Source organism: Pholcus phalangioides, unplaced genomic scaffold (assembly GCF_987345545.1).
Source record: "Pholcus phalangioides strain wild (caught in Gottingen) unplaced genomic scaffold, Ppha-v1.0 ptg000014l_1, whole genome shotgun sequence".
NCBI classification, from domain to species: Eukaryota; Metazoa; Arthropoda; class Arachnida; order Araneae; family Pholcidae; genus Pholcus; species Pholcus phalangioides.
In genome coordinates this window covers 12,350,273-12,374,163 of record NW_028301607.1, presented here as the reverse complement: position 1 = coordinate 12,374,163, position 23,891 = coordinate 12,350,273, and the positions used below count along the sequence as shown (strand labels likewise).

Below are 23,891 nucleotides of genomic sequence, written 5' to 3'. Positions count from 1 at the left end.
ATATTTTTTTTTTATCTCTGCACAACGATAAGGTAACTATTCAAAGATTAAAAAAAAAAAAATTTTAGTGATGATTTTTGTTTTTCCCCTCCCCGTGTTCCGAAAAAAAAAAAAAATTGTGGTCAGAAACACCAATAAGTGCGCCAAAAAATGTTGTATCTCCCTTGGTTGGATTGAGTCCAAGATATGATGTGGAATAAAAAGAAAGAAAAAGAAAAAAGAAAAAAAAAAGAAAGAAATTCCACTAGAAATATCACGGAGGTTATGTACAAAAATAGCCACCACACCCGGCGAAGTTCTCATTTAATTTTCGGTGTCTCGTCGAGGTGGTATCGCTGGTGTTGTCGGTGTTGAAAAAAAATAAATAATTTAAAACCCCTGAAAAAAAAAAGAATGTTCGTTAATTCGAAATAATTTCCAAATTTTTCTTCTTCTATAGTAAGTGAAAGAACTTCCTAACAAAACTGGACTTTTGGACTTACTAGAAGAACAAAGAAAAGCAGCAGCAGCAGCACCTGAAAAATAAGAAAAAGAAGCAGACGAGAATTTGGTGGTTTTTTTTCCCCCCTTCCGACAAGCACGAGGTTGTTGTGTGGGGCCTTTTAACTGCTTGCTCCAATGGTAAGTAACAAGCAAAGGCAAAAAATCTATTTTTAAAGATGGCGTCGCAGCAAACAGATGAAGAGCAGAGCTTACGCGAGTGTGAAGCTTACGTGCATCGGCACAACATACAGAAATTATTAAAAGATTGTATCGTACAGTTATGTGTTAGGAGGCCAGATAATCCTATTTCTTTTCTAAGGGAATATTTCCAGAAATTAGAAAGGGTAAGCGCCCCCAACACTTACACACCCGAATTTTCAAAAAAGAAAAAAAGATTGGTTAACCCTAGTTGTGTTAATCTGAAAATAAATATTACATTAGAATATTTGTTGTAGAACTTATTGTTTAATTATTAGAGAAGATAATAATTAATTTGTTTAATTGTTATCTGGCATCGATGTTTTGAAGATTGATTTATTTGTCGTTCGTTTTGCCAACCCCTTGACCTTTACGGTCTTTTTGAGTTGTTTACGTTTTTTTTTAATTATGATTTCGGGGTGCGAGCGTATTATGGATTTATTAAATTTATAAATGTTGCGATGCAATTTAGGTTATTATGGAAGAAATTAGTATCCAAGTGCAATCATTTTTGACAGGTTTTCTTGGATTTTTAAAGCATATTTGTGTGACGTCAATTATTTTCTGTATACAGTTAAACCTCTCTTTTGCGGACATCGGCGGGACAAAAAAAAATAAAATTGTTCGTAAAAGAAGAATGACCGTTAATCAGAGGGGTTTGGCTACTTTAATTATATCAAGGGTACTATTCAGGGGGAATTATTGTTCGACCGTAAAAGCGGGGGGTGTCCGTTAAGAGGGGGTTTTAGTGTATTTGATAAGTATATATATATATATTTTTTTTAAATACACGTGAGTATTAACAGTGATGTATTTACTTTACTTTGGGGGGGGGGAACTACATCCCAGGGCTGCAAGTTAATAGAATGGGGAAGACTGCGAAATTAGAATATAGCCTCTGTACAGAAACAGGGCCGCAATTAGATGATTGGTCACCCAGGGCAACTGCATATTTTTGCGCCCCCCTTGTAATGCTGCAGGTAAAATTGGATAATAAAATTTTGTGCCCCCTCTGGTCCAGCACCTTGGCACGAGACCTGCCGGCTTCCCCCCAGTTGCGGCCCTGCCCAGAGAGCAGGGGACTAGGTCAGTGAGCAATCAAGAGTGCCCTCCCAGAGCGGGTATAAGCAGTTAATGACAAAAACTGTAACCTAAAGCATTTGCAAGCCCGTGAATGACCAAAAGAGTGAAATATAGTATGTGTGAGCATAATAGTGGCCTAGAAACAGATGGATTTAATGGCGGGCACACCAGGCACCCAGACTTCTGAAGGGCCCCAAAAAATCCAAACATTATACTTTCTTCGAATTTAAGGGCCCAATGCTTTCTTTTGCATCTGGGGCCTCAACACACTAAAATATGCTTCAGCCTAGAGATCAACCAGCCAAGCCAGTGAGTCTCCAAAAGAATAACCTAGAGCATGTGTAAGCATGTTAATAATCAAAAGTGACCAGGAGAGCAAGTAACCAGGTAAGTGAGTGACCAAATGAGTGTCCTAGAGAGCAAAGGACCAGGTCAGCGAGAGACCACAAGAGGGAACTAAAGTATGTGTGAGCATATTAATGACAGAAAGAGTGTGAGCAGGAAAATGACCGAAAGAGTGACCTAGAAAGAGTGTGAGCAGGAAAATGACCGAAAGAGTGACCTAGAAAGAGTACGAGCAGGAAAATGACGAAAAGAGTATGCAAGTATATAAGTGACCAGAAGAGTGTGCAAGCATGTGAGTGACCAAAATAATTACTTGAGACAACCAGGGCAGCCAACCAATTCGAGAAAAAATTAGACTCAAATTGGAAGGAGGCGTCAAGATTTGTGTAGCCCAAAAAAGTGTATCATCTTATAACTATTCCTGTGGTAAATAACGAGAAAAGGCAAAATTTTTAAAGAATATGTCGTAGCAAACATGACAAGCAGAGCTTAAGCGAGTGTGAAGCTTACGTGCATCGCCACAACATACAGAAATTATTAAAAGATTGTATAGTATAGTTATGTGTTAGGAAGCCAGATAATCCTATTTCTTTTCTAAGGGAATGTTTCCAGAAATTAGAAAGGGTAAGCGCCCCCACCTTACACACACACACACTCAAATTTTAACAGAAAGAAACCTGATTAGTTAGCCCTAGTTGTTTATCTACTTGGAAAATAAATATTTTTACATTTAATTATATTTATGTACTTATTTACTGTTTAATTATTAAATTATATTAATTATTTTTTAATTGGTATCTGGCATTGATGTTGTTTTAAAGATTGATTTATTCTTCATCAACCCCATGAGCTTTACAGTAGTTTTTGGATTGTTTACCTTTTTTTTATGATTTCGGTGTGAGTTTATTATGAATTTATTGTGAAGTAATTTGAAGAACATTTATATTAAAGAGAGCAATCATGTGATCATTTACAAATGGCAGCAAATTTGAGTGATGAGTGGTCCAGAAAATTAGTAGAAAGAGAAAAGCGGCGAAATTTGTATCCGCCTCTGCACAGAGAAAGAAAGACTAGGTCGGTGAGTGACCTGGAGAGTTAGCAACCATGTGAATTACCAAAAAGAGTTATCTAGAGCAAGGGACCAGGTCTCTGTGAATAATTGAAAGGGTGGCTGAGTTACCTAGAGCGTGCACATTCATGTGAATGACCAAAAGAGGAACCAAGTTACCTAGAGTGTAGGCCTAGAAAGCACTGGACCAAGTCAATGAATGACCAAAAGAGTGACCTAGAGCCTGTGTGTCTGAATCAGTATAAGAGTAACCTAGAGCATGTGAATGATCAAAACCATGACTAAAAGCATAATGAGCATGGGAATGGCTTAGAGGAGTGGTTCTCAACCGGTACTTCACAGAGCCCTTGGGGCTCCTTGTGCACTCTCCAGGGGCTCCACGGCCACTTGAGAAAAATATAAAAAAAACAGTAAAATTTAAAAAAATTATTATAAATATTTTTAAATAGTAAAAATAAATCAGTAACTTTGATGAATAATTGAAAAATTGACCCACGGGGCTCCGCCATAGAATTTTTTCACTATAAAGGGCTTTGCAAGTCAGAAAAGGTTGAGAATCGCTGGCCTAGGAAGAAAGAGTAAGGGACCAAGTCAGTGAGTGACCAAAAGAGAGTGTGATTGAACATGTGAATGAAGATTGACAGAGAGTGTGAGCGTGAGATTGACCAAACAAGTGACCTGGAGAGTTTGCAAGCATGTTAATGATGAGAAGAATGACTTTGAGAGCAGGGGGACAGGTCAGTGGGTGATCAAAAGAGTGACCTACAGCATGCACAAGCATATGAATGACCAAAACAGTAACGTATAGCTCATAGGCAGCACAATCATAAATTCACCTCTGGTCAAGTCCTGCATTAATCATGTGTATAGCCTGTTTCCTTTTATTTCATAAAATATCCACAAAAGTATTGCGATAGATATCTTACAGCTTTATATCAAATATTGAGATTAGTTTTTACTTATCCAGAGTTCTGTTTTTTCATTTACATGTGATTAGACATTCATTTTGATATTAAGGATTTGTCTTGTTAATCCAAGACCATTTCAGTTCTGAATACTTTTAATTTTGGTAATTGCAGGAGGCGGCTACATCAGCTAAGCACCAGCAGAAGTCACTTGGTGCATCTAGTCCCTGTGAGGAGAAAGAGGATGATATCTGTCATGCTCCAGACATTGGTGCCGCTCAGCGTGTTAGGAGAGGCGCTGTCAGTGCAGAGACATACTCGGAAGAAGATGTTAAGACATATGTCAAAAAAGTAAAAACAATTTTTTTTCATTGACTATGAACATTTGACGTATTATTATGGTAATAATTCTTGTTTGAGTAACCATTTTGATTTTCTTGGTCTTCCTCCATTGTAACCATACCACGTATTTTCGACACCAAATTGGCGCATTTAAGCTTGTTTCCTTCCACACGCCTTGTTTCAAAAATAAAAACAAAGAAATTAATGAGCATTACGCGGAAGAAAATGTCTAACATAACAGGAGGCATAAATTCAAAGAAAACTCACAAGAGACAAGACAAAAAAAGATACCAAGTGCTATTGGTTGTAATGGAAAAGGGTACTATTTTCATTTACTTTTCATGCTTTAAAAGATGGTGGGTTTGAATTCTTTCGTGTTTAGAAATGATTTTTAATGCAATTAATTCATACATGCTGAAAGTTCATTTTTGGAAGATGTCTTGTGAATAATATGGTGACAAATGAATGAAATATAGTGCTAACTTGGAATTTGACACTAATCTGTTTCCAAATTGATGTCAATTTTAGGAGAAAAGTCCAGGCTAATATACGTTACTGGCACTGCTGCCACTCTGAATTTAGGTGCTGTGATGGAATGATTTGGTCATTTACCACCCTCTATGAAGGGTATTAAAATTATCTGAATTTAGGGCTTGAGAAATTGAGAAATCCAGAGTGCCAGGTCGCCATGGCGACTAAAAAATTGGTATTTTCATCTAAAATTTTATATCTGATTACTGAATCATAGTCTGTCGACAGCAAAAGAATTTTGGAATTTATATTAGCATATCGTCCCCTTATTTCATAGACGTGAATATGCAAATTTTCACTTTCTGGGTTTACCAGTTGGTTTGAGAAACTTATTTTGCTATCTAAGTTTTGGTAGAAATGGGAATGTGTATCCCATATTGAAAAACATGTTACAATTACATTTTAGGAAAATGACATCCATATATATATATATATCTAATAGGGTAGAATAAACATTCAAACATTATTCCCTTGAAATCTGCATATTTATGTTTCTGGCATAAAGGGGGGGGGGGGGCGGCTGCGGCGATATCTACAGACGTGAAAGAGGATCGCTGTGATCTGAAGAAATATATATAAATGTTTTTGCTCCTAAAACATTTTTCTGGTGCCTAGATTTTTTTTAGATTTGTCAGGCCTTGCCTAAACTAATGTTCTTTAACCAGGTTCATGGACTAGTTTCAGTCCATGGGAATTTTCCATCAGTCCACAAACCATTTCACCCAATCTATGTAGCCGCTGCATAATTTCAGATCGAAAATATTAAATTTCATGTCGGTCTTTGTTTTTGCCCTCAGCAGGTCTACAAATTATTTTTCCTATTCATTTATTTGTGTCGGTCTGAATTATTCCTTCTATTTGTTTATCTTTTCTCAGTCTACAAATTATTGTCCTCGAAAGTTATTCCTCCTATTTATTTATCTTTTGCTTATCAGCAAATTATTTCTCTCATTTCTACTACTACTTCACCAAACACCAACTCTGGCCATATCACTATATTGAGATTTACTGCTATTAATGAGATGGATTGGAAAGGAAGGTGCCATCTATCGGTGGTCCCCTCAAGCTCGTTAGAGAAAATATCTGATCTATATCATTCCTCGGGTTTGAACCTGGGACCATGACAGTAACTTTCAAGGAGGTAGACGAGCATCTTACCACCATGTCACTCAGGCATCTCTCATTTCTACTAGTCCACAAAATCATCGGTCTGCAAATATGAAATGGTTGAAGAGTGCCGACCTAAAATGTGTTGCTAACCAGTCATCTGGCTATGACAATAGTACGTCATGACCAAACGCACTGGTGGTGCCTATGACGCAATAGCACTGTGTGATTCCCAACGTCTGGGATTGCCCCCCCCCCCTCCCATTGCTGTCTCAAATTGTCCCCATAAGAGTTTTTCTATGAAGGCTAGGAGCTTCCCAAACTCCCTTCATTTTTTTATATCAGTTAAAATTTTTAATTTTTAAGCAATTTCTTTGACTTTCTTTTATTTTTCTCTCTCAGCAGAAGAGGTTTGACTAAGGGTTCTTAATGTTTTGTGTTCCACAGCAAATTTGTACCTTGGAGATCACGTCCCCTATGCCCATAAAATGAAGGCCACAAACTCCTTTACAAAATAATATTCTGCATATAGAAATGTACAAACAAGGAGTTAATTGAGAATAAAGACTTATGGGGCTGTTAGGGCATGGTCTGCTATTTTTTTTATGCTTCCCCTGCAGCTGTGGTGGGCATCTTCAGAGGCGAGTCTGGCACCACCGAGTGCTGATGAGATGCCTTCTTATCAACTTCTCCGGCTTCACTTGCTACAGATTGTCACCAGCACTTGGTAGTACTAGACTCACCTCTAAAGATGCCAGCCGCAGCTGCCAGCGAAATGTTTGAAAGAAATAACAGAACACGACGCAACAGCCCGATTAGTCCTTATTTTCAATTAGAGGCAATGAGTTAATTTTTTTCTCATAAAAGCTCATGGACCTACCAAAGTCTCTCTCAGGAGCCCTGATTAAGATTTCACTGCTTTCGACTATGAAAAAATAGACAGAAATGGAGGGGGGGGGGGGACAAAGATCCAAAGTTTCACATTTTAAAATTTAAGGAGGCAAAGCAAAAAGAATGGTTCTCACATAAAAAAAAGTTGTTATAAACATGATAATTTCAGTTTTGATGTATTCATAAAAAATTTCAATCAAAAAATTTATTTTATCAACTTCAAACTTTCAAAAATGGGAAAAAAACACCCACATCTTCATAAGAAGTGCCACTGCAGGTAACTCACAGAAAAATTGATTGGCCAGGTGACTGTTTAAGAGAGTCCAAAATCATGAAGGAAAACTATTTTGTCTTTTTCAATGTGGTACAGAGGCATTTTTCTTGTTGGATCAAACTATATTTTGATTGTTGTGATAGAATAATTGTCATATTTACAATTGAGGAAAACTTCTTTTTAATGACAGGTTGTTCCCAAAGATTACAAAACTATGACTGCTTTGTCAAAAGCTATAGAGAAAAATGTTTTATTTTCACACTTGGATGACACTGAGCGAAGGTGAGTTAAATTTAAAATATTTTTCCTCTAAATTTCAGCTGCAGAAGCAGTATTATTCACATTTGAAATTAAGACTTTTGAAAAATATGAATGAATTGTAAAATGTGTGGTTAGAATGTAAATTTAAATTATTACAAGTTTAATTACAGTAGAATTCCTTATTTAACCATTTCCTGGATTTAATGCATTTTTTGAAGTCTCTTTGAGTATATTTCAAATTATTGCAACATATGTCTGTTTATATTGTATATTTCAATATATTTCAAATTATTGCACTGTACTTAGTCTATATACCATGAGCCTACAACTGTTGACACAGCACGGACCACATTAGACATTTTACCAAGTCCTGTGAGCCACTCACCTACACTACACGCGTTATGAAAGTGCTGTACAGGTCACAAGTTTCCTGCAGGCCATATATTGAAGACCTTTGGTTTATGCAGTTGCACAAACAGACCCTTAGTTATAGCGCTTGGTTTTATACTACCACCTACCTTCAAGTCTAAGCAACATATGCCCACTGTGGTGGTTGAGTGGTCATAGTGACGGAGTCATGTCATGAGGTCCCGGGTTTGAACCCCACCGTCACCACAGTAGTGGTCAGCTGAAGTTGGTTTTCTGTGGTTCCCAACTTAAAAAGTCTCACCACAGAGAGCAACAGACATACAAATGTAATTCAATCATAACACATCACTCAATTCACTACTGAAATATAGATGGCGACACTGAAAAATCAAACACAAAACTACATACATACTCACTGCTGGGTACACACACAGTTACACTTCTGGTACAACTCACTAGGTAGTAAATCGTCCATCGATGGTGACAGACCTGAGTTGTACTCGGTTTGAAAGAAAGTTGTTGAATTTAACCCTTTAAGCGGCATTGATGAGATCTCTCCTCCTTAAAGCCCTCTTATTTAAGCATTGACAAACTGAGATATTTTTTCAAGTTTATTTCTCAATGGAGAACACTTTTCTCCTGTACCCCTTACTTTGCACTTTTTGAAAATCGGAAGAAAACCTACTTTTTTAAAAAAAAAATGACATTTTTATGAGGGATTTATCAATTTCAGCTATGTCGCTTGAAGGGTTAGAATCAGTCTTAACAATCACTGCTTCCAGATTGTTCTGACCAATAACGTATAAGTATGTAACATGGGGGCCCTATTAGTCATCAGTTGGAAGCAGTACTATGGACCCCTAATTGTTAATAATAGTATGAGTATGTAAAAGCACATTCCTTAATTGTTTTCAGTAAAAATATTTTTTTCTGTTTTTTGAATTTCATAAATGGTGTGAAATTTAATGTTTTATCTTTCTTTTTCCTTGAATATTTGTATTTTACATGAGCTGAGATACATTTTCTCCCATTTCTTTTGATATACAGTGATATCTTTGATGCCATGTTTCCGGTTGTTCATTCTCCCGGTGAAGTAATTATCAATCAAGGAGATGAGGGTGATAATTTCTATGTAATTGACCAGGGCGAAGTAGAGGTAAGATGAGATAATTTTTTAATTTTCATTTTTATAGTGAAAATTAGAAAATGTGCATGTTTTTTTGCTAAACATTGTTATATAAAATTTATTAATCACAGTAAATAGAGTAAAAACATCTGAAGGAGGGAAGGACATGAGAAGCTAAGAGGAAAAATATAATTGAAATTGCAAATCAAATTTAGAATAATTAGAATCCATTGAATTTTTTTTTGGTACCAGAAATTGTTAGCTAACTGGAAATTTTTAAACTTTTTCTGAAAAGTTTGCAGAAAAGAAATCATTTAGAGAAAATGTTAATGCTGTCTGAGAGTCAAGTGGTTAGCATTCATTCATTTAAACTGAGCATAAATCTGGTCTATCGCCATGGGCAAATTACTACCGATTCAATTGTGCCAAAAGTGTGTGTGTATAGGTACCTAACAGTCTGAGTGCGCATGCAGTGCAGTGTTTTTGAATTTTCGTTGCTGCCATCTATGATTGAAGTGTAATGATTGAATATTTGTACCGTTGTAGGCCTGTTGTTCTGGGAGACATTTTAATGGGGAGATCCACTGGCATTTGTGCCTCGAAGTTGGGAACCACAGAAAACCAACTTCAGCTGACTACCACTGTGCCACCAGTGGGGTTCAAACCCGGGACATCACATCACAGAGCGAGTCCGTCACTGTGATCACTCAACCACCACAGTAGCTTGAGGGGTTAGCATGCTAGTCTTCGGCTGTGCAGGTCTGGATTCGAATCCCATTCTGGACATGGATGTTTACTAGCAAATTCTTTGGACAGAGCTTGTGGATCTCTTGGGAGTACATGAGGATCATATTATTTAATTTAAAAAAGAATGATATGAATGAATAAATGCAAGTTGAAACAGAAAAGAGGAAAATTATCCTTTTAATGGAAGGATAATATTATATGTACAGACCTGCCAACTCTCCCGATTTAGGCGGGAGACTGGATTTTTCATCCTTCCTCCCGCTCTCCGGATTTGTTAAAATTTCTCCGGATTTTGGCAGAAAATTAGATTTTACTCAAGCTATCACGTAGTGGCATCAATGATTACACCCAGACTTGCCCCACCCAGACACCCAGACTAAAACTTGGTTAGAAAAAACACCCAGCCGTGGTCATTTCCATCGAGCAGTCTTAAAAATAGTCTCTGTGACTGCATTTAAGCAACTGGCAAAGATGCGACTTCGTTTTTGTAGCGTTTATTGGCAATCATTTATCAGGGGGCATGACCTTGGTTGCCGAAATTCCTGTATAATCGTTATTGTATTCCATCAACAGCCGTGCGGTAAACATGTTTTTTCGTTGGCAGCTTTGTAATTTGAATTTTTTTAAATTGTTTCTTCCAATTACATGTCTTCAGAAAGAAAATATAAAACCGTAAGCTATATAAAGCTTTTAAGAGTTCATATACCCAAGATAGAATCACTGATAGCATCCACAAAAAGAAACACATATTTTATGAACAGGATGTAGAAGTGATTTCTCTATTCCGCATGGAAAGACTGACATGGAATTATATTCTGCTCAGGGGCAATGCAGAACCCGCCTTGGGGGGGGGGGGGGTGTAACTTTTTCTTAATTGATGAAAAAAAAAGTTTTGAATTTTTGTTCGAGTCTATGAGTGCCGGGAGCCCCCCCCCCCCCCCCCCCCCCCGGGAGAAACTCCGGATTTCAAAAGTTGGCACATACGTCTGTATGTACCTTCTCCCATGCACACACATATGATAAGTAGGTCCATAATGTCTCTATAGATCCCTCTATGACATATCTCTTGCTAAGCATGATAGTTTCTACTTGGGTGATATAATAAGATGTATTAACATACTTCGAGTTAGTAAAATTTTTCAAGATTTTTTTTTCTAATTTATGATCTTGAATATTCAAATTAGGTTTTTGTCAATGGACAGCTGGTTACAACAATTGGTGATACTGGCAGCTTTGGTGAATTAGCTTTGATATATGGTACTCCAAGAGCAGCTACTGTTAAGGTTTGTTTTGATTTATGATTTTATGTGATAACTATATTTCTATAACTTTTCATTCACTATGTATTGCAGAGATTTTTATCTCAAGTCAATTACCATGATATCCTGATAGTTTTTCAGATTATCTCAAAAACAACAGGAAAAAGTGCTTGATATTAGTTACACATTGAAAAAAAAATGCATGAAAGCCATAGGCCATTTTCAGTGAGTTTCCATCAAAAAAGGAATCGATTGACTTGAATTTTCTGCAACGGAAAGTTTTAACAATAAAGAGGCACTTGCAATACGAAAATCATTTTAAGAAAATTGATTCACACTGATTGGTTTTTGAGCCCTCCATTTGATGAAATATTTGTTCAAAATGTTTTCTTTAGACTCTTTGTTAGTAAGCAAATTTTGCAAGTTTTATATTCATAATTACACACATTAGCATAACAGCACATTGGGGCTGCCAAGTTATTTTTAAAAATTACTTTCATTCATGAAAAATTGAATTAATCACTTTTTTGGAAGGAAGAGGAAGGTGGTGTAAAAAAAGAGATGTGGAAATTCAAAACATTTCTAATGCTTTATCATCTGGAACATTTAACATTCAAGATTTAAGGAGATTTGATAACATTAAACATTCAAGGTTTAAAGAGATTTGATAACAGTTAACATTCAAGATTTGATAACATTTAACATTCAAGATTTGATAACATTTAACATTCAAGATTTGATAACATTTAACATTCAAGATTTGATAACATTTAACATTCAAGATTTGATAACATTTAACATTCAAGATTTGATAACATTTAACATTCAAGATTTTTGAGGAGATTTGATAGCGTTTAAAATTCAAGATTTCAGGAGATGTGATAACATTTAACATTCAGAAATATTGAACTAATCACTACTTTTTCATTTTTTTTTTTAAATCATATAATCATAACCTTATTTGGAAAAAAAAGGCGAAAACTTTGGATGTAACAAATTTTGTTTTTAATCATGAAGGTATTGTAATATTTCAGTATATATCAGTATTTCTAAATTGTAAAAATTAAAAGCCGCTATATCTGATATACATTTTTTTTTTCATTTTCAGGCCAAAACTTACATAAAATTATGGGCTATTGACAGGGACACATACAGGCGAATTCTTATGGTAAATACATTTCTTTACCCCTACATGTTTCTCCCATTTAAATGCTTAATTTAGTCTTTAATTTGTTCAAAGTAAGTTTCGATTTCGGTTAAGATGTTATTGTGAGAATATAAATGTGTACAAAACTTTTTACTTTTGTTGACTTGAAACCATAATTGTTTTTAGCAAATTGATTGTAAATTGAATTTTTTTACTGTTTATCATATTTATTTACATCCTGTTTATCATATTTATTTACATCCTGTTTATCATATTTATTTACATCCTGTTTATCATATTTATTTACATCCTGTTTATCATATTTATTTACATCCTGTTTATCATATTTATTTACATCCTGTTTATCATATTAATTAAATATTAAAAATATTTTATATAGTTTTGCCTTATATAATGTACTTCAAAATTTGATTTTTCATGTGTAAAAAAATCTTAGTTATCTAACTTGAAGGACAGGCAAATAATCATTTTCTTAATTCATTTTTCGAAACATTTCATTATTATTGAGGGAAAGAAGAAAAAAACTGTCGCTATGTTTATTCCAGTCACAAAATCAAAGTTACAAGTAGACCACTTGCTTTACATAACCGAAATTTATACCAGTGTTTAACCCTTGGTGGTCCTGTTGTTCATAGAGAATGAGCAGCTCAAATGGGCAGCACAAGCCGCCTGTCAGTCGAGTGGTTAGGGAACGAGCTTCTCACTGCGCAGGTCTGGGTTCGAATCCCGGTTCGGGCATGGATGTCTACTAACACTAACAAATTCCCTGGACGGATCGTGCTGATCCCTTGGGAATACGTGAAGATCACGTTATTAAAAAAAAAAAAAAAAAATTTTTTGTTGATTTGGTGGGAAAAGAGAAACATTTATCTTCTGTGTATAGAAAGTTACATCTATACAGGGTGTGGGCTTGAAGTGGAAACAAACTCAGTAGGGTGATAATCAAGAGGAAAAAAAATTGCCATAGAACCTGGCATTGCAAATCGTGTTTAGTCGGTGAAAATCCCAAAAATACTTATGAACTGTGCTGCACAGGCTGTAATTATGCAGTCAAGTAAATGGTTTTTGTGCACCACAGGCTGTGTTGTAATCATGCTGTCAAATAAATGTTTTTTTCTATTATTATTGGCCTTTTTGTCTCACTTGATGTCACACCCTTCATAAGTATTTTTGTGATTATCACTGACTAAACATGGTTTGTGATACCATGTTCTATGGCAATTTTCATTTCTCTTGGTGCCTAATATCATCCCTCAGTCTGTCGTCACTTCAAGGCAACACCCGTATTTACACAGTTTAAAGATTAAACAGGTTCTGCTAGCTCAGGTTGATAAGGTATTTGTCAACTGTACCAAAGGATATTCGATTTCATTAAAAAACCTTTATCCTCATAAGAATCTTTTTGAACACAGGCATTACTTTCACTTGTGGAAGAAAGATGCAGCGAAGACAGCCATATAGAACATCATTTCTGCTTTGGTCCCCCACTCAACCGCTGGGTTATGGGACATAAAAGGAAAAACTGTTCAGAATTGGCAATAAACTGTAAGTTCTGGTTTCATCAGCACACGTGCATAAAATGACCATGGTGCAACAAAAATGATCAAATGACCAATTTACAAATAAACTTGATGTTAATAATGTGTTTTAGTAATTGAAACAAAATGTAATCAAAATAAAACTAACATTTTAGTTCTATTCATGGAGTGAGCATTTTAGATTATGAAAGGAATTTTTTTTTTAAATTGATAATTATTTTGAATTTGTTATTGTGTTGTATCATGTCATCCTAACAAGATTACAAATCTTGATTCTAATTTCAGTTTTATGCAGAATCACTTTTAAAATGGTATGTTTATTTTTTATTTGAACATAGGGAAGTACAATAAGAAAGCGAAAAATGTATGAAGAATTCTTGAGTAAAGTGTCTATATTAGGTAAATTCAATAACATTTTTGTGCCATCATGTTTATAACTTTGTTGACTATTGTAGGATGGAATTTTATTTGTCCTGAATAATTTTTTTTGGTTTCAAGTTTACCATTTCACGATAATTATTTGCTTTGAAAAAGAAGCTCAAGCATAGGTATGAAATAGGCTTGAATAAGAAGTTTCACTTTTGAAGATTTATTAAAAATTTATTTTGTATAACAAGTGATTTTCCAGAATGACTTGATCTCATGGGTATCTATTGTGTGTGTTATGAAATTGAAAATCACCTGTACATTGCCATTTCTAGACCGATTTTAGATTATTTAAAAGGTATTTTGGGTAGTGTGTTAATTGTGCATTTACCTGACAAAATTCATCAGATTTCAGAAACAATTGTTAATTGCTTATTTTATTTTGATACTTTCACTTGAAATTTTTTGTGTGAGCCATTGCTTGCATGATAATGGAGCAGGGTGGAGAAATGTTAAAGAATGTAGATAAATCAGATCCTTACTACTCACTGCCACACCAGTAAGAGAAAGGACAGGCAGAGTAAGCCTTGGATATTTACTTCCATGTACTAGATTCAAATCTTGATCGTTGTCTCTTGGAACTACAGACAGAACCTTTCCACTGGCGATACATTACAAGACAAGAATACAGTGGCAACTCATATTCAGAAATGGGAATAATAACATAAATGACGATAGTAAAGAACAACTGGATGAACTAAATAAAGCCACTAAATGGACAATCCCAATCGCCATATTAATTTTAAATCATTATACTATACTTCTAGTTAGACTGTTTCATTTTGGGAGTACAAAATTGACGCTCTCATGACTCAATATATCAATTCGTGATTATGTTTTTATTTTATTTTTTACCTTTTTATGACATTGGTTTTTTTACATTGCTTCCCATGTTAAGGATTTGCTTTTATAGTTCAAGTTTCAAAACAAAGGAACCCAGATTCACCAAATCCTTAGGAAAAAGCTTCAATATCTTGCAAAAGATGTGAGGCAAGGTGAATCTGGTCATGTGGTATAAGCCAATAATATTTTCTCAACAGATATTGTTTTATGCTTGATTAGGGCTATTCTTTGTTCCAATAAATGTTGCTATCTAGCAATTGCCCAGCTACATCTTTTTTACGCTGTTAAATATTGATGTCAGTTGTAGCTTCTTCAAATACCATGTTTTACTGTGTTTTTTCCTCCAAATTTACTTTAATTTGAACTCAATTTTCTTGCTATTAGGAATTTGGTAAACATGCAAAACACAGTGAAACTTCACTACAACAATACTTGATGCAACAATAAATCCCTTTATAATGACATTTTCCCTAGTCTTGTTTGTAATCATCTGTAAATGAATATTAAACTGATGCCTCTCGATATAATGATAATCCCTCTAACTATATTTTTTTCATGTTTGGCAAAGTTTCATTGTATTTGTTTTTATGCAGTACTTTCACAAGTGAACTCACATTTTTTTGTTTCTGAACATTTCTTGTTCTAGAAAGTTTAGACAAATGGGAAAGATTGACAGTAGCTGATGCTTTGGAAACGGTACAGTTCAATGACGGTGATGTTATAGTTGAGCAAGGCCAGCCTGGTGATGACTTTTTCATAATTGAGGAGGTATAACTGCTAATTTTGTTCCATTAGCAAATTAAAAATGACATTTAATCAGTAATGCAATTTACTAGAAAAAAATTATATAATGCAAAAAAAAACCCCTAAATTAAACATTTGATACAAATTTCATAAATTTACCCACTCTAAACAACAAGAAGGAGGAGAACTTGTTTTAGACTCATCTGCTGGCTCACCACAATATTTTTCTTTTTGTGCAACTTCGAAAAAGAACCAATGTAATGACACTTGCTTTTGTCTTCTTTTCAGGATTTTGCATTGTCATTTGACATTCATTTCTTGGGCAGTTTTTCTTTTCTGCAAAATTTGCTCTGTTTTCCCAATTTTACACATCTCCAGTCTCATTTAAAGTGAGGGATTCCACATTTCTCTTCCTCCTCCTCAGACGAGATCCCATCCATAAGCTTTTGCTATTACACACAATGAAATCAGTTTGGTGGAAGCCATGACTTGACTACAGTTTTTGAATTGTCATCCTCATTTCCCTCCAATCCAACATTTTCTCTAAAGACACAATCTTTTCACCAAATACTGACTTCTGTTCTTGAGCCAATCCCTCAAAGTCACATTCAATAATGCAATCAGTCCATAATTTTCTCTGAGCAGAATTGAGGGTTCTCTTGGTGACCCCCCATTTCAGGCTTTATTGATCTTGAGGCACTGCACATTCAGAAAATGGCTTTTTAAAAACTCTTGGAGGGTAAGGTCTGTTTGCTGAAGATTATGCATAATCTCACAGTACATGTGCGAGCGAAAGGGAGTTCAGTTATGATAACATGAAACAAAATGCAGTCTTTGCTCGTAATTTGAATTACCACTCATTTATTGAGTCAAAATTTGCAGAAAATGTTTGCTTGTATATCAACATTTGTAAACCAAATCAGTTGTTAATCGAAGTTCCATTGTATATAAAAAGCAATTTTATTATGGTACATTTAAATGTCAATTAACTAATTGTTTAAAACGTGTATATGTACTTTTTAACAAGTTAATTTGAAAAATTTAAGGTCAATGCTTTCGTGTTCTGCAATACCTTTTACTTACATCTGTATTTGGTCTTTCAGGGTACTGCAAGTGTTCTCCAACGACGAGCTGAAGGAGAAGCACAAGTAGAAGTGAGCACTCTGGGACCTTCAGATTATTTTGGTGAGTGAGATTTTCCTGAAAAATTTATTACTTCATATTTTTTCATACCTTTTTCTATATTTTCATTACTTGAAAAGAAATAATATTCCTTCTCACAGGTGAGATAGCATTGCTTTTGGACAGGCCAAGAGCCGCTACAGTCAAGGCCAAAGGACCTTTGAAATGTGTGAAGTTGGATCGGGCAAGATTTGAGAGGATCTTGGGCCCATGTGCTGATGTCTTGAAACGCAACATGACACACTACAACAGCCTCATCTCTTTATCAGTTTAGATGTCAAGGCAGCTTGATTCATGCAGGTTTGTGATAGTTCTGGCTATCTATTATTATTTGAGTTATTTGCAGCCACGACGTCAACTGATGACGTCTTGGGACAGTCATCGGCAAGCTATTTATATTTAATGCAGTTTAATGCCTGAGCAAGACATTAAGCATGTAGGGAAGCAAATTTCTCATTTTTCTTTGCTTTTCTAATATGGGCTACATTCATCTGAAACAAAATCATTCATGACTAACACTATCCAGTCAAAGCAAAGTTGGCAACACCAAGTTCGCCTATCTCTCAGATCATTTATTTGCGTTTAAATGGGCCTGAAAGTGGAGGGGGGTTACTTTCTGATGGTAATCCATACCGAGAGTTCGAAAATTTTAAAAAGAGCAATTACAGTAAAACCTCGTTAAGTCGTCACCCTGATAAGTCGTCACTCCGGTTAAGTCATCATTTCTCTTCAGACCCTTCCAGCTTTCATAGACCACAATGTTATTAAACCCTCATTTATTCATCGCTAATTTCGGTTAAGTCGTCACTATGAAAAAGTTTGAGAAAGAACAACAGACTATTTTTATGGCTCCCATTAAAAAAAAAGAGCTTGTTAGCATTGCCATATGCTTAAAAGTCACCATAAAATCCTATATACCCAAACGGAACAGTTTAAGTAACGAAAGTTACGCTGGGGAAGTTCATTTGCCGAATAAGGTTTTTGGAACGCTGGGGACTGTTCAAGCTAGATCTCATTTCTGCCTGGGCTCCATTGGAGAAACTGGGCAAACCGCAAGACACCCAAGCTCTGTCGCAAGAAGCAACTTAAGCCCTTCGCCCCCCTGGGAGGGGGGCCATCTCCGGCAAAACCAAAATTTATTGATATGTCAAAGATTACATATAGTGCAAGCAAATCAAAAATTATGTAAATCGAAGAATCAAATTAATCAAGTTAAAGTCAAAGTGCAACAGGCACAGATAATAAATAATCATAGAAAGCATGGACTTTACTAATTTAGGGCTTGAAATTTAAACAAAATATCTTAGTTGAAAAAAATTAGACATTCTTTCCCAAGTTGAGGTGTTCTGTTTACTTTTCCCTGCCCAGGGCTGCTCCGCCAAGTCAAAAGTGTTCGAGATTACTTTGTAGTTGCATCATGAACTACTGATGAAGAATTCAAACACTAAAATTAAATTTGATGTATATGTAAAATGAATGTGCAATAGAGAGAGTTCTGTTATGAAGAAAAGCTATTTATTCAAACAGTTGCTCTGTTAGTCTATAAATTAAAAATTACTAGTTTAAATCAAAGTGTACAGTACATTTCACCACAATAATTTAAGTAATAAGAGATAAAAAATTGCTATTATTTTTTCTTCCCAATCTATAAATTTTATTAATATTATTTTGATTAATACTTTAATAAATGTCATATTACTTTAAATTTATACGATTTTCATAACATTGCACATTAAAACTGACGGAACTCCGATTAACTGCCGCTGTGGTGGTCGAGTGGTTATAATGCCGGACTCGTGATGCGAGGATCCGGGTTCGAACCCCACAGTGGTGGTCGGCTGAAGTTGGTTTTCTGTGGTTCCCAACTTCAAGGCGCAAATGCGAGCCGATCTCCCCGTTAAAAAGTCTCGCCACAGAGAGCAACAGTCCTACAACAGTAAATCATTCAACCATAACACTTCACTCATAGTTAGTAAAAAAAAGCTGGGGGCAGATGATAGCACTACACATAACAAGCATTACACAGAAACAAACTTTACGTCAGGTTGCACTGCACGTACACGCACATTCCCGCATGTACCGATTCATTGGGGGGTTCCGAGGGGGGGGGGGGTGCATGTATGGTGTAGCAGTAGTAGGTAGGGGCTCGGGGATCCATGATGTTCTTAAGTCAGCCACCTCGTTGGGCAATTTGCCTGTTGTGGCGTTGTATTTGTATTTGTATTTGTATTTGTATTTGTATAAGCCGTCATAATTTTTCGATAACTTGAGGTGACAACTTATCAAGGTTTTACTGTATTTTGTTTTCAATGCTCAAAATATCCAAGTTTTGCAGATTATGGCTTCTGAAATTCACTAATAAACTTAAAAATGTGTTAAAATGAGCATTTATAGCAGGGAAAAGTTCAAAAAAGGCATTTTTACAAAAAGAAGTTAAATACGTAAAAAGAGGCATTTATGGCATTTTGCTCGAACTTCTGTGCTCTAGTAATGAAGTTAGTTACATCCCCCTCATTTGCTATCTATTGAACTCTCTGTGCCCCCCCCCCCTTTATTCGAATATCTTGTATCCACTTGTGAAGGTTGTCTTGCATGTGAAGTTGTCTAATAGTTAGATAAATAGAGTAGGCATATATTGCTCATGAAAATGATTGTTATTGATAACCAAATAATCAATTCCTTTTTTTTTTCATTTTAGTGTTTTCAAAATTCTGTCGAAAGTCACAAAACTGCGATGTACTGAGGTATCGGTACTGTCCGAGTGGTTTTTTCCCCCTCCTTGGATTTTTCTTTCTTCTACTCTTTCAGTGCTGATTGCAGAGTGCAATGAGAATGAAAGGTACGAGTTCCTTAAAAAAAAAGAAGAAAAAATGCAGTTCTTCCTTTTTCCTTGTACTAATAATTTTTACTTGTATGTTATGGTAATCCTAGAATTTCTAAGCTTTATGTTTTTGATTTTTTTTTCTTTCTCTTCCTTTGAATGTTTTGCATTTTTTTAAAATTGATATATATTCTCTCGATTTTGTTTTTAATTTTTGCGACACTTGATATTTTTTTAGCTTTGTGATGATCATGAAATAATTTTAATTCAAAATATGCTAAAAAAATGTTTTTGGCAAACCTTTTTATTGTTTGTGTTATCGTAGCTAGTCATTAGGTTTAATTGATAAAAGTGACAATTTATGGAAACAAGTTATTTTTATTGTACATGTATGAAATTCATTGTGCTAAAAGATTGGATATTATATGTATAAAAAAATGTTATATAAAAATGAATGAAATTGGAAATATCCCAAGAGCTTAGCTCTCGTTAAGACTATCTTCGACAACTGCATGTCAGTTATTGTGATGTGTATCTTTATGAATTATAAATCGTTAAATTCAGTGTAACTTTGATGTATCTTACTTAGCACCACTTAGCCACATGTTACTGAATTTTTTCCCCCCTTTTCAATTTTTTATTCACTTCTAATGATTTATTTATCCGATACACTATGTCCCTAACATTAATTTGGTGCGCATTTAACCAGTTTTGTGCATCCTGTTTCACATGATTATGAACAGAAATCGTGCACAAATTATGTATTTCTTGTTGATCAGTTTCCTGTAACTGAAACAGTCCATAGATTTTTTTTCATGGCACTTGCATGTAAACTGTGCCACACTTGATGCTTATTCACATGCAGACGTTGAATGTTTGTGTATGTTGAATTCTTTTGCAAAGTAATGTAGTACTCGAACTGATGTACAGGTTTAAATATTTTGTGCTTTATGATTTGAATTAAGAAATACAGTGAAACCTCTCTCAGAGGGTCACTCACCATTCCTCGGAAAACCAGATGGGTCCCTTAATACAAGCAGATCAATCTACAGTGAAACTTCAGTTTTATGATGCAAACATAATTTGCTCTGTGAGTTTGTTTGTAATCCAAAACACTCATGTAGCGAATCAAACTTCCCAATTAGAAATAATGAAAACTCAAATGATTCGTTCCACTACCATCTTGCCAACCACAATTCTTTTCAAAGGTAAAGGGCAGGCGGATTTATTTTATATCCTTGTTTTACGCTTATTTTGTATTGAAGTTTACAATATTTTCAGAATGATTATGAGTAACTCAGTTACTCGTAATCTGAAGTTTCACTGTTAGACACAAAAAATTGGTCCCATGAGAAGATGACCCTTCATAGTGGTTCTACTATATTTCTACCCATTGTATCACCGCACAATAGCCAGCTAGGCAAACGATACGAGACATGTAGAGGTTCGTGTTGACATTTGTGGCTGATAAATTTAGTTCACACTGTTTTGGATGATTCAGACCCTGTCTTTGCTCATGATATCCAATCCATCATTGTAGAAGATGATGGTTCAAACCTTGTTTTTGTGGTAGTTATTACTAATTGACATATGACCAAGTTTACAATATAGTATTTCGTATTCCAACAGTGTATAATAATGGTTAAATTTTTGTTGTTTTTGGGCTACATACAACTTCAATCTTACTGAAGGCATGCTCGATCTGTGACGCTCGATGCAAATATAGATCTCAGATCCAACAACATAATTACAATGTGTGTTGAGAATGGTGGGCATTAAACCTGACCCTTATGAGAAACAGGCCTTGCTGTGACCTATTACGAGGCCACTCAAGTGACCCATGATAGGTTATAATGTCACTTTGGCAGCTTTTCTCCCAAAAAGTTTGAACAACCCTGGTCTATTGGTATTGCAACAATTCACGGACAAGGAAAGGATCCAAAGGTGTCATCTTCAAAAAGTTCTGAAAAAATTACAATTAATTCTACTCATTTAACTATGCACAAAAATATCCGGTGAAATTATTATGAGCCAACCACTCAGAAAAAAATTGCAAGCATTAATATTTTTATGCCATTGGATGCCAAGAATGAAATTAAAAATCTCACAACCCTAAAGTCCTACAGCGACGTCATTCAAACAACACAAAATTAGGTACCACATTGACAGAGAAAGAGGCAAAACAGGGAAACAAGTTTCTGGGGGGAGGGGGAAAGCTGGAGAAAAGAGAAAAAAGTGTTTTTATATATATCGTCCAAAGAAGTGCAAGACTTAATGAGTAGGTATTAATAATTTTTTGAGCATTCCGCAGCTAATAGCTGATATTTTGTTACTAAGTGAGGTGAATGTACTTAAATTTTATCATAATTTTTTGATTATGACACCTGTTGACCCTTTGCTTGTGAGCTGCATTATACTGACAACAGAACAAGTTAATGATTACTAGCGTTTATCTAAAACGAAACTATCTCTGAGTTTTCCTCCCAGAATGCCATACGTGCATGAGAAAGTGCCATCCTTACACCTAGATAATTTCTAGCTTCTCTTTTTCAATACTAACAATAACAGCAACAAAAAATGTAAGAACTCTTTTCGCCGTGTTTTGTGCCTATTCCTGTAATTTCCTCCCCAATGTTTTTTATAATGTGCCACCATTGACCTGTATGCTCATTATATTGTTATGAATATATACATATTTAAAGCGAAGAAGGAAAAAATTATTTAAAATCACACTGAAGATGTATATTGAACTTTATTTTTTGGATTAATTGTGCAATAATGTGCGTATTTGTGTGTGTAGATAAACGATATTGTGAGAATCGCATGAAGCTATCGACCATTAAATTGTTAAAAATAACTTGAAAAAGGTTTTATCTGTCGATCTTTTTCTCTTTGAAGTTCTATATTTGTTATTGGGGCTGCAGTTTCTTTGTAAATTTATGCTTTCAAATGTTTTGTTTTCACAAAATTTGCTTGCATTGTATGTTTAAAGACAGAATTTTTCTTTTGATATTTTCACTCCCACTTATGTACGGATGATTTGTCAATTTTCTGGATTCAGTTTTGCTTAATGATACAACAGAGCTTCGTTTTATTCGAAGTAAAGAACGCTGAACCCATTCCGGATTGAGTGAATGAATCAGTTCATGCAGAAGTAGCTTCAGCCCAGTGTTCAACAAATGAGAAAAAACTCCCTCTTGTTAACATGTTGTCTGCAGTGCCAGGTATCTTACTTCTATGAAAGCCTCTTTTATTTCGGCAATGACAAGCCCAAGGTTTTGTGAAGCTCACTTCGTAATGAAGTCTAAATATTGTGGAAATTTGCTTTGTTGCTCTTTTAGTTGCTCACTGACCATTTTGCATTCTCTTTTGGTTCCTCAGTGATATGTTTCCTCTTTTTAGCTCACTCATGCTTGCACACACTGTTGGTTGCTCAATGATGTTTCCTCTTCTTTTAGGTCACTCCAAGCGTGCACACTCCCAGGGGCGTAGCCAGAAATTTCATGTGATAGAACAATAGATTTGGCCATCTTTTTCCCTTTTTTCGGTCATTTTCTCACATTTCGGGGGGGACCAGACCCCCCAAGTCCCTCCCCCTCGCTACGCCCTTGCACACTCCCCATGCCCTGAAGGCACATGCTGGCTTAAATTCCTTGCTCACTAGATCACTCTTTTGGTTGCTCACTTACCTAGTTTATTGCTCTCAAGATCACTTCTTTTTGGTCACTCACATGCTTTCACTCTTTTGGTCATACACTGGCCAAGTTTCTCGCTCTAGAAGTTACTCTTTTAGTTAATCACATGCTGGCACACTCTCTGGATAACTCTTTTGGTCACTCACTGACCTGATCCCCTCTATTTAGGCCCCTCTCCCTCTATGCTGAAGCTTAGTTATGGTTTCGCTACCCTACTCTCATTTGAATTTTCTTGACCGGTCATTCCTCATTTCTTGCCCCCCCCCCCTGAACTTTCCACTCTGGGCTGTAGCTTACTTAGCCCCTTCGAAATACAGCTCTGCATTCGAACGTTCAACAATCTGCCACGCTTGTGAAAATCGGCGCCGCAGCAAGCAAAATCTGATGAGTGAAACGTGAAATTCAACTTTTTTGTCCCACGCTTTTGAAAATTCTTATTTCACTACTGTTATGCAGTTTAAAAAATTAAATACATAAATTTAGC

General features: G+C 35.5%; 1 protein-coding gene across 2 annotated transcripts in view; it reads left to right on the top strand.

Moving 5' to 3' along the window:
- Window positions 1–21,724, top strand: part of LOC149078166 (cAMP-dependent protein kinase regulatory subunit-like) — a 31,432-nt gene extending 9,708 nt beyond the window's left edge. The window contains exons 2-12 of one of the 2 annotated variants that reach the window (XM_089241757.1): window positions 440–621; window positions 4,258–4,434; window positions 7,419–7,510; window positions 8,906–9,014; window positions 10,916–11,014; window positions 12,099–12,158; window positions 14,035–14,095; window positions 15,612–15,733; window positions 16,813–16,894; window positions 16,993–17,191; window positions 19,590–21,724. In XM_089241757.1, the coding sequence (XP_089097883.1) occupies window positions 619–621; window positions 4,258–4,434; window positions 7,419–7,510; window positions 8,906–9,014; window positions 10,916–11,014; window positions 12,099–12,158; window positions 14,035–14,095; window positions 15,612–15,733; window positions 16,813–16,894; window positions 16,993–17,165 (978 nt within the window). In that variant the 5' untranslated portion in view covers window positions 440–618 and the 3' untranslated portion in view covers window positions 17,166–17,191; window positions 19,590–21,724. Of the gene's footprint in view, window positions 1–439; window positions 828–4,257; window positions 4,435–7,418; window positions 7,511–8,905; window positions 9,015–10,915; window positions 11,015–12,098; window positions 12,159–14,034; window positions 14,096–15,611; window positions 15,734–16,812; window positions 16,895–16,992; window positions 17,192–19,589 lie in introns of those variants that run through there. The other variant, XM_089241756.1, reaches the window with a different exon arrangement.
- The last annotated feature ends 2,167 nt before the right edge of the window (window positions 21,725–23,891 follow it).